Genomic DNA, 11356 nt, shown 5'->3' with positions numbered 1-11356 from the left:
CAAAGCGCGGCGGCAGCAGCGGCAGCGCTGGCTGCTGGCAGGGCGCAGCTCGGCCGCCGCCCCGGAGCCGCGGCTGTCGCCAGCCGTGAGTGACACCCCCGCCAGGGAGATTTCAAACGAGCGCGGCTCCAGCCCGGCGCCTCCCGGGCACACGCGCACCGCGCCGCCTGCGCGGCGGGGGAACGGGGCGGGGGGGGGGGGGGGGGCGAAGAACGCTGCCGCCGCCGCCGCGCAGCTGTGCCTCTGCGCTGACCCCTGCGGCGCGGGCGGGCGGCCAGGTCCCGCGGGCCGCGTCGTCCCGGCGCGGCGGCAGGGGAGCGCGGCGGCCGGGCCGCCTCCCCGTGGCGCGGGGGCCGCGCGGGCCCGGGCCGGAGCAGGCCGCGGGCTCTCGGCGGGTCCCGCTCATTGTTCCTCGCACAAGCCCTGGCAAACAGGAAGCCGCCTCGGCATGGGGCGCACCCCCCGCCCCTGGCGGGTGACTGGCAGGCCGGGCTGCCAGTGCGAGCGGCGGCGGCGGCGAGGCGCAGCCAATGAGCGCGCGCGCACGGGCGTAGGCGGGAGTTCCGGGCTGGCAGGCGGGCGGGCGGGCGGCGGTGTCGGCCGGGCCCCCTCTCCCGCTGCAAGCCCCACCTTTCGGCTTTCCCGCACCGTCAATCAAAATAGGAAAAAAAACCCCGGAGTAGGCTCGGGCCGCCGCCGCCGCTTCAGCCCGTGAGCACAATAAGCATGTCCCCGGCGGCAGCCGCCTAGCCCCAGCCAGCAGGGCCTGTGTGCGAGCCAGCCAGCCTGCCTGCCTGCCTCCCGCCCAGCCAGCCAGCCAGCCGGCCGCTCGCACTCACACCATGACCGGTACGTACGCACCGACCGAGCCGCCCCGCGGGGCTCCCTGCTCCTGCTCCGGCCCTGCGCTTCCCCGCTCCGGCCCCGGAGCGTCCGTGTGCGAGCGAGGCGAGAGCGGCACTGAGAGCAGCAGCAGGAGGAGCAGGGGGAGGAGGGAGAAGAGGGGCAGGGGCAGCAGCACGGGGAGGAGGAGGAGGAGGAGGAGGAGGGCTCCGTGCGGGAGGGCGGGGGGAGCGCTGGGGTTAGGGGGGGGGAGAGGGAGGGAGAGGGAGGGAGGGAGGGGGGTGATCGCTCCCGTCAGTGACTCTCCCCTCCCCCTCCCCGCTGTGCCCGCAGCTCCCGAGAAGCCCGTGAAACAAGAGGAAATGGCTGCCTTAGACGTGGACAGCAGCAGCCACAGCGAGTATCTCCAGCACGGCAACGGCGCCGCCTCGGCCTCCGCCGGGGCGGCCGCCCCCCAGGTAAGCGCAGGCCCGGCCGGGCCCCTTCCCCCCCTCCCCCGGGTGACACGTTGTGAGCGGGTGCGGGAGCCGGTGCCGCCGCCGCCGCTTCCTGTGTGCGCGTCTGCGAGGAGCCCGGTCGCTGTCCCGCACTAACCGCCACCCACTTTCTCTCCCTGAACCCGCCCATTGTGGGTAGGACGCTCAGCCGTCACCGCTCGCTCTGCTGGCGGCCACCTGCAGCAAGATCGGCCCGCCGTCGCCGGAGGAGGATGAGGCCGCCGCCGCCGCCGCTGCCTCTCACTCTGCCGGAGCGGTGAGTGCCCGCCCCGCCGCTCTCGCACGGCCTGCCGGGGGGAGAGACAGCACAGCCAGCCAGCCCGCCCGCCCGGGGGGAGGGACGGGACACACGGCACTGCCCGCCCGGGGGGAGGGACGATAGCAGGGCCGACCTGCCAGGAGAGGGGTCCCCGGGCTCCCCTGCCTCTCCAGGAGGAGCCGGGCTCCCGGGAGGAGGAGGGAGCCTAGCACCCCCCTCCCCCGCCATTGTGAGCGGCGCCTTCATTTACTTTCAAAAACGGGGGGAGGCGGGGGAAATCTCCCTCCCCCGGCCCTGGCACCGGAGCGGCTCGCTCGGCACCCGGTGAGGCTGGGAGGCATCTCACCTCCACCTGAGCGCACCCCCGGTGTCCTGTCCTTAGCTGTCAGCCTGGAACCGCGCGCCCAGGCAGGCACACAAAATGAAGGCTGGCTGTAGGGAAGGATGTAGTTAGAAGTAAAATGGCTGTTTAGAAGCGAACGCGGTGGTGGAAAGCTGCTTCCTGTATCGACGCTGTTCTTTCTAGGTGCAGTTATCATGCAGTCCCTCGTATTGCAGACTGAATTTCTGTCCTTATCTCTCATGCGCTGTCGGCTCTGAAAGGAGCCTTGATGACCTTGGGACCTTGTGTGATGAGATGGATCTTGCAGACTAGAAATGTATTCTTGTTGAAGCTAGTTTAATCATCTCCATAACAAAAGCCTAATGGAAACTCGTATATTCCTTAATTGATCTAGCTAAACTCTCTTGTTGACATATGCTCATAAAATTTAAAGAGATGGGGCATTTCTAAATAACTGATACCTAAAATCTTGGTATATTAAAAGGGAGTTCTAAAAGACCTTTTAAAATGGCATGATGAAGTATTTTTTGGCCTTAGTCCTTGGGAAATCGCATATATTACCTCTGATTTTTTTTTTTTTACAAAAAGGGTTTTAAAACAAGCAAAACCCCCTCCTTTTTTGCTTTTAAAGCAAGTCTTGTTTTTTGGACTTGCTGTACAACAGCCTTGTATGTTTTTAGGATTCTGCAAATAGGAAAAAAAACTGCAAAGCGTTGTACTGGTGGATGAAGTGGCTTTGGCAAGCTTTTAACAAATGTCAAAATGTTAATGATAATGTTATGTTTACTAAATACTTGAATGCTATACTTTAAAACACTTTTCATCTGTACATTTCGGCTTACTTTACATGAAGGGAAGCTGCAGCAAAAGAGTTGTCTGAGGTCATGCAGCAAGTTGTAGACTAATGACAGAGCTCAAAAATATATTAAGACTCTGACCCCCTTTCAAGTGGCCTTTCTGGTGAACCTATTTATTTTCTTAAGCAGTACACTTTTAAAAATCCTTCTAGACATTGTTAAGTGCCTGATACCTCTAAAATTGTTTCATAATACCAGGTGCATACAGTGCTGAAAAGTAGAATGTTGGATCTGTCTCTTGCATAAACATACACATTGAAAAATGAGTGGTGCTTAAATGATAGTTTACTTTCCTATATGCACCTTAAGGTTGTTCTCATTTTAAAGCTGGAGTTGTGCATCTCGAGGATGGGTTGATCGCTTAGCATGAGCAGTGTTAGGTCTGACAAGGTACTAGAGTGCTAGTACAGGACAAATGGTTCCCAATGGTTCAAAATGGGCAAAGCGGTTTTGAAATAGTACTTCTTTATGCCTGTTAAATTCATCTGTTGTTATGTTTATGTATAAGGGGCTTTTCAGGGCAAGGCGGAAGCAATTCAAGAGAAGCCAAAATCTTAGTTAAAACTAAATATGAATATAAACTCACTCACTACTTTTCATACGTGCAGATAGGCCCCTCCTACATATCTTCTGTGAGTTAGGTTATAGCATTCTGGTAATTTTTACACTCCTACAACATAGCTCTTGAATGATTCGGAATATTTTGGGTGGAAACTAAATATAAACTGGAGGAGATACCTACAGTAGCTGAAATAGACACTGGAGTTAATTCAGACGACCTTAATAAAGGAGGGGAGGGACTAAAGTCCCTGAAATATATTCCTTGTGAAAAACAGAATGCCGAAAGGGATTTAGTGCAATAAAGTTTTTTTTTTTTTCCTGGTCCCCTGAGTGTATCTTATTGGGGGGTGGAAGAAGGAGGGAGGAGCTAAAAAGGCTTAAATTGTAGGTACCTCATAACTCATATGGAAAATGAAATCTATATGCATGGACACAGACATATTGTCTTCCTGGGGTTTGTGATGCTCATCCCTTTCCCAGGAGTATAGATGAATCAGTTTGGTATGTGTGTATGAGTGATGGAGCCTAATGAGGAGGCAGTCCTTTCCCAATATCTTCTATACCTGGACTGCAGTTCTGATGGCTGAACGTCTGGTAGAACTCTCAAGTCGTATAAATGGATGATAGAAGTTAAACTAGGCATTTCCTTTTAGAAGCATTTGAAGAGCTTGCATGTATAAGAAGAGCGGTGCTGTGTTTTTGAGGTTATTTTGTTAATGCTTTACTGACATTCGCTTGGTAGGAGCTGGCAGGGCTGGAGCCAGTATGCTAGGCTAGCCAGTTACTGCACACCGCTTTCCTGGCTGGAATAGTATGCTGCAGCTGCTCCCCAAGAGACCAGGAGTATGATTTAAAAGCAACAGCAACAAAAAAACTCCCATAGGAACGCAGGGAATATTGTGTGTCTGGGATTTGGGGAAGAGCTGGAGCAAATGCGATTGTGTTTGCTGTGATCTAGTTGGCCCCACTTTGAGCCCAGGGGTTGGACCAGGTGACCTTCAGAAGTCCTTTCCAACTGAAATTATGCTGTGATTCTATGTTGGTATCTGAATGCAAGCCTGCTGTTTGAGTGGATGCAGCTTTTATGCCACTGAAAGGATTAGTGTGGAAATAAAAACACTAATGAACATGGCAACTGCTTGGTATGGAAAGCAAGTGAAGACGACAGTTGACAGAACTAAACACAAGCCTCTTCTCCCTTCCATCCTGTCAATGAGCTGGGCAGGCTGTCTCTAGTCCACAAGGTTTTCAGCTCGGCCCAGGATTCTAGTTAGAGCTATATTTACTTTTGGATGACAAAATACTAGCAGGCATTACTGCTGATCTCGTCTTTGTGCATTGATGGAGATTGCAGTCTTTCAGCTTAGGCTTTGACACCGTGATTTATTCTGCCTACGATCATCTGACACCAGCGCGTTTGTGTTTTGCCTGCTGGTGTTTGGTTTTAATGTAGATAGCCTTGAGTTTGGCTTGCTTACATGAGAATCTTTTCCTTGGTTGCCATACTGCTGCACCCATGGTTGGTTCAAATGCTTGCCATGGAGACTTCCCCTTGAATATTGCTGCCTGCTGGTATGTATGAAAGCCTTGCTGGGATGTTATGCGCTAGCGCCTGACCTAGAATGACAGCTCGTATGTTTTGACCTCTCTGGATGTCTTTGCCTCTCTTGGGAATTTAAAGTCTGAGAAGTTTTAGTTTGGGTCTTGCTTTTTTACTGTTTGTCGTTGACTAATAATTCTACTTTAAACTTTCATATTTAGGATTCTTTTTCATTTAGGTACAAATACTCTAAGTTTCATTCCAGTTTAAACATCTGCAAAGATTTTAGCATTAGGTGAAAAGGAGAAGCAAAGCAGAAGGTGGCACAGCCATGCATAGAGGAGAAAACAAAAGAGGAAACAAATGCTAAAATTTAGGTCCAACAAAGTCTTTATGGTCAGTTGTATGGTTGTGACATGATCAGATGATTGCTTAAGAAGCTACAAAGTTGAGATGATAACCAGTTGTTTATGTTCTCTTACTTCATTGCACCGCACAGCTGAAGACACTCTCTTGAACTATGATGCTCCCAAGGGCCATTCTTATGGTTGTGCTGGGCATGACTGGGATAGGTGAGGATACAGTGCAAGACTGATGGGAGTGTGGGGTGGGAGGACTGGAAGGCGGGTGAATTGAAAAGAGTGGCAGGCTGGTTGAGAAAACTGCTGGCTCTGACAGCCGCCAAAGAATGGGAGCTGTCAGAGATGACTGCCCCAATTGTGGTATGTAGTTGCATCTAGTGTGCTGCAGGCTGCACTGATTCTGTAGTCTTTAAAAAAAAAAAAAAAAAAGCAGGGGGGAATGATTTATTTGTGTTGTTGCTTACCAACAATATGTGGAAAACATTTGGAGAGGTTAGTAATTAGCAATGTGAGGAAGATGAGTATCGTTTCTCTGCTGTAGACAAAGCATTTTTTTGGTATCTTTTACAAATGAGAGTTGGAGTGTTATAAGACTGCTTTGGCATATCTTGAGCTTTAGAATTGAGTATCAATGCTTCCCAGAACTTAATGAAAATCTGGAATTCCAGTTTGTTTATGCCTCAGAACATTACTTAAACCATCTGAGATGCAATTAGCTTAACCTCAGTTTAGGTGGAAATAGTAATAGTGCTGATAGGATAGGGAAATATGAAGGCATTTTAAATTTCATGTTTTCGACTAGGCAAAAATATGGATGAATGCCATGTGTCAGAATTATCCATACTTCTCAGTTCTTTGGCCTGTATGACAGTTTTGAGGAAGCTCAAAGTTATTCTGACATCCATTTTCTCCTTTATGGGTGATAATATAGCTTCCTGATGCACCAGATGCACCAGAATCTGTTCAGCCACCGTAGAAAAGTCTGCATGGGATTGTCTTGCTTCTTTCTGTTTTATACTTTTGGAAAACAGTGAAGTTTCGGGTAGAATGTACTGCGTAACAGTATGTTTCCCCTGCTGCTGTCCAGAAGCTCATCTTTTAAATTGTTCTTTGATTTTCGCATTCCAGTTATGTCTTCCTAGTGCTGGATCAGAACCAAGTGTAGAAGTTCTTTTACAGGTGCTTTAAGGATGTTCTTAAAAAATTTTGTTTTATTTCTCTTTACAGTTTTAGAGAAAGTAAGAAAATATATGTTTTAAAGCATTTCCATATTTAAAGACAGCATAAAACAAGAAGTTCTCTCTCTGATATTTAAACATTAGTAAGAAGTGTAAGATTTCATAGAACAATTGAGGCTGGTAAGGATCTCTGGAGATTGTCTGGTCCAATCCTCTTGCTCAAAGCATGGTCAACGAGAGCAGGTTGCTCAGGACTGTGTCCAGTAGGTTTTGAATATCTCCAAGGATGGAGACTCCACAACCTCTCTGGGCAGCCTGTGCCAGTATTTGATCACCCTTACAGTAAAAAAAAAAAAAAAAAAAAGTTTTTTCTTATGTTATGGGGGACAGAATCAAAGAATCAAAAGCCTGACTGAAGTAGTGATAAATAATATCCCCTGCCCAACCCCATCTACCAAGCCAGTCGTCTCATCATAGAAGGTTGTCAGGTTAGTTAATTAAGGATCATTTCCCCTTCCTAAGTCTAGGCTGACTATTTTTGATCGCCTTCTTTCCCCCCCCCCCAAGGTTATTTGAAGGTTATTTTTTTTGGTCAAGGTTATTTTCAAGGTTATTTACTCCATTGCCTTCCCAAGATCAAGTTGAGGCTGACTGGCCCCAGGTCCTCTTTCTTGCCTTTCTTGATGATTTGGTAGAGCCTTCAGCACCTGAGTTGAAGGCACGAGGAAAACGATCCATTTCACACAAACTTCTATGCAAAATTCTAGTTTGGCATGCAGTTATATAGAAATTAATACACATATATAGATTAATAATTAATAAATGAATCATACAATCTAGTTAAAAATGCCTCTTTGTTGCCATGTCATTCCTTAATACTGCAGCTTTCTTGTTTCTACTAATGTCAGGGGCGTTGTATTGTCTTAATTTAGACAGGTTCTGAACTTCTGATGATTAAAAACAAGCTATTGAAGTTTTGAGTCCAGTTGTCCAAAAAGATGTAGACGTTCCTTAAATGAGACACAATTAAATGTCAGATATGTTTCACCAGATTGGAATTGTCTTTCAAAATAACATTTTAAGCAGCCCCAGATAATACTTTTTCCCTGAAACATTCTTTAATTCTCTAAACTTTTGATTTGGGCAAATGTATTTCTCTGAATTGAGTGGCTTCATTGGCAGAGGGCTGAAACATGCAACAGAATTAATTTGCCTTAACAAGCAGCTTTGTGTCAGGTAAACCACAGTTGAACATGTTTTTAACCTATGGCAAATACAAGATAGAATGTATTAGCTCATACCTTAATGAAAGAGTTGAAGCAAGTGCATTTTATCTTATATTTGTAATGACCTAAGAATGCGCAGATAGTTTACTGTAGCTTGGTAAACACATGGTATTAAACTAATGCATTAGAGCCCTAAAACAACAATTTGGATGAGGCAGTGGCCAATCTTCTTCATTAGGTATGTGATTTTTAAACGTTTAGGAGCTCGTGACTCACTATCTGTCCACCTCTGCTCGTTTTGCTGATGCTTTTGCTCCAGGACTAAATGGGGCAAAAGTGACTCTCTGAAAAGTGCAGTAAAAAGCAGTCCACAATAGACCGGCATAGATAAACGTTTGGTAGTTCTTTAGCAATAAAATACTGATGGCTAATGGCATGTGTCCAGTTGATCACATTTGACATGTTGAAATGCAGGTGCCTACAACATCTACCAGTTCTTACAGGGATGTTTCTCCCCTTTCCAATTTTACTTTGGTGAAGGTTGTTTTATTTTTTTTCAACCCAAGTCCCATCCCTCAACATGGTTTAGATCACTTTTTAAAGGTATTTTATCTTCTGTATGTGTTTCTCTTGTCTCCTTCCACATTTGACTTAATGTTGCTTTAATTTTCTCTAAACAAATTGAACAAGACAATTATGAGATTTTTATTTATCATGACCCCTCATTCTTCAGGGATGAGAATTTTGGCTGAGAGAGATCTCTTTATTTTACCCGCTGGAAATTATACAATGCTTGTTAAAGAATCAAAAGACAGGCTGAACAGCGGTTGTTGCTTCCGCTCTTTGGTGGTACTTGACCTTTCTTCAGGTGGACGTATCATTTGATTTTAATTCTTCCCGTGCCTTGTGCCAGCTACTCTCTTTGCTCTGTTCCTGTCTCTTTCTCTTGTTTCCTGATACTGCTTCCAGTGAACTCCCTGTTGCTTCCTGTTCTCTCCTCCTTGGCTAAGTAGTGCTAATGCTGAACTTTCCTCAGATCTTTGTCCCTTCCTCTTGACACAGAGCCTTTGGATTGCAACCATACAGCCTTCTCTTAAAGGAGCAGCTTCCAAATAACTGCTGTCTGAGTATCAGTTGATAAGGAAAAGAACTGTTGCTTTACCTCTGCCCTCTAAGTATTTTTCACAGATGGCTGAGAGACAGCAAACAAACTCGATTAGGTCTATTAGGACTGCGCTGTAAAGATCAGTAAGCAAGTGGGCTGTAGATGTTGCTGCTCATACATCAGTGGTAGAACTTTGAATTACTACAACAATGCTTAATTGCTTGAGGATGCAGTGAAAGATTACTACTCTTTAGTAGGAAAAGGAGTCCAAGAAATGTCCTACTAGCTCAGCAGACTTTGAGAAACGGTATAACAGTCAAGCTTGTTATGACATGTTGATGACCAGTTGAGGTTAGACATCATCCTAAAATACTCTTTACCATACGGGGTTTTTTCATGCTTTAATACTAGTAATTTTGATAGCTGCCAGATAGCTTCTTGAAAGCCTCACCCTCTTTTTGCCCCTCCCTCCTCATGATTCATCTGGTAGTGTCTGATATAGCCAGCTTTAAGAGCAACATGTGAATAACAGGCATTTCATGTGCAGTGTGTATGGCTACCCTGAACTTCTCCAGGGACTGACAAGTGCATCTGCTAAAAGAGTGGCTCTGTTGAGCTAAAACCCTTACAGAGCAGGATTTGAGGGAAGATTTCACTAGATCATGAAAAGGTGAGGAGAGATGTGTGCCCAACATGAAAAGGGCAAAGGCCATTGAATGGCGATACGGAAATCGACATATATTTGGGGAGGAGAAGAATAACCATATCACAAAGGAGACAGGTTCCCTTTGAACTATTTCTGTGGAGGATACTCATATGTATTACGTATGAGTAGACATAGACATACTATTGCATATTAGGTCAGTGCAGTTATAGCCTAAACATTCAACATTTGCTTGTACATAGTCTTAAATTAGTGAGAAATTATATCAGACTTGTAATGGTTCCCTTTACTTCTTCTTTCTCTCTTGTTCTAACAGATACCATCAGCACATTATATTATACGCTTATTTTATAATGACACACATTAAACATATAAATCATATTTTTGCTTTTCATGTCTTTTGATACTTTATAAAACCTTCAGTTAGTAAGTATTTATATACTAGTGAATTGAGTAGTTACAAACTTTCTTAGCAGCATTTCAGCAGCTGGTACCTATGTGTAAACAATATTAAACAGAAGAGTATAAAGCTAATGTGGTAGCACAGGAAAATGGAATTCTTTGCCTTTTTCTAGATAAGATGGTGTGATACGGAATATTGCATAATTTTTTTTCAGCTTGATAAAATTATAAGCTTGAAAGACTAAAGGATTTAAATATGTTCTTTAAATGAAAGGCTAATCAGTGTAAGAGGAAAAGAAAATAATAAAATGGAATTACCATTACTCCTTTTTCTCGTTCTGGTCCTTCAAGCATTAAGGCCATAAAATTAGTTTTGTTCTGGTGATGCTGTATCTATTTACTAATAAACTACCTGAAAGATTGTATATATCTCTGAGGGCAAAAGAAGGCTAGCATTCTTTTTTTATTCGCAATTATTATTTGTACAGCTCTTGAGAGGAATTTAGAACCAAGATGTGTGTTTCCATATTGGAAATGAAGCTTGCCAAGCCCAGTAGAACTATTTTTTTAATAAGTACTCAGACTTAAATAGAGTATTTTTCTTGTACATGTAAACATTTTAGTGTCACAGCTCAGAATAGGATAAGAAAATGAAACTAGCAAAGTCCCAGCCTACACTGTGGACTAAATTTGCTCGGATGCATGCCACAGGATTCATTCAGGCTGGCTAATGCCATGTTAGAGAAGAGTAAGCTGTGTGCTGTATTTTGCATATCCAGGTTTTATTCTAAAGGAAGTCAAGAGTGCAGCATCAGAAGGAAGCTGCGATACGCTCTGGTAACTTCCGTACCAGGAGTGATCACAGGATCAGTGCAGAAGGACAACTACAGCTTTTCTTTCTATGTCCTGTGGACTCTGCCAAAGAGACAAAATTTGTTTCACAGAGCTCAATGAGTTGTAAGACAAGTTAGTTACTTGTTGCTAAATATTAAATTATTCCATTGGTTTACTGTAGTGCCATAAAACAGATAAGTAGAAACTTAACTACATCTATTTTAGATTGATGGTTATTTACAATACCAAGTTGGTTGACTACACAAATCTGTGCTAAGCATTGCAGGATGTTAAATCTAATTCTTAATACTCTATTCTGAAAACGCTTGCTTTGGTAAAGAAAGGTAAGTGCAATTTACCTTTTCTTTACTGAATAAGAAATAAAAGCATACTATATCAGTCCTTAGGTTCTTTAATGTTTAACCATCTGGGGGTCTGTTCTGAAACACTGGCCTTTTCTATTGTTCCAACTTAATGAAGATAGATTTCCCGCCCCCCCCCAACGGATACATATGACTAATCCAAAGTGATTTCAGTGTAAAAGTCCTTAGTTTAGAGGCTTTCTTCCCTAGTGAAACAGTAACTCATACAAGCTTATAAATACTAGGACTTTGTATTATGTGTAACTTAAACTGAGGCTATCCAATCTTTCCAATCGTGTGACTAAGTCACCTCTTAACACTCT

General features: G+C 45.0%; 1 protein-coding gene across 2 annotated transcripts in view; it reads left to right on the top strand.

Moving 5' to 3' along the window:
• Positions 1–554: 554 nt before the first annotated feature.
• SP3 (Sp3 transcription factor) overlaps positions 555–11356 on the top strand; it is a 36423-nt gene continuing 25621 nt past the window's right edge. For both annotated transcript variants that reach the window (XM_075153261.1, XM_075153260.1), the window contains exons 1-3: positions 555–849; positions 1177–1301; positions 1480–1596. In XM_075153261.1, the coding sequence (XP_075009362.1) occupies positions 843–849; positions 1177–1301; positions 1480–1596 (249 nt within the window). In that variant the 5' untranslated portion in view covers positions 555–842. The remainder of the gene's footprint in view (positions 850–1176; positions 1302–1479; positions 1597–11356) is intronic.

The sequence above is a fragment of the Calonectris borealis genome, chromosome 6 (assembly GCF_964195595.1).
Source record: "Calonectris borealis chromosome 6, bCalBor7.hap1.2, whole genome shotgun sequence".
Lineage (NCBI taxonomy): Eukaryota > Metazoa > Chordata > Aves > Procellariiformes > Procellariidae > Calonectris > Calonectris borealis.
This window is presented reverse-complemented; position numbering and strand designations above follow the sequence as displayed.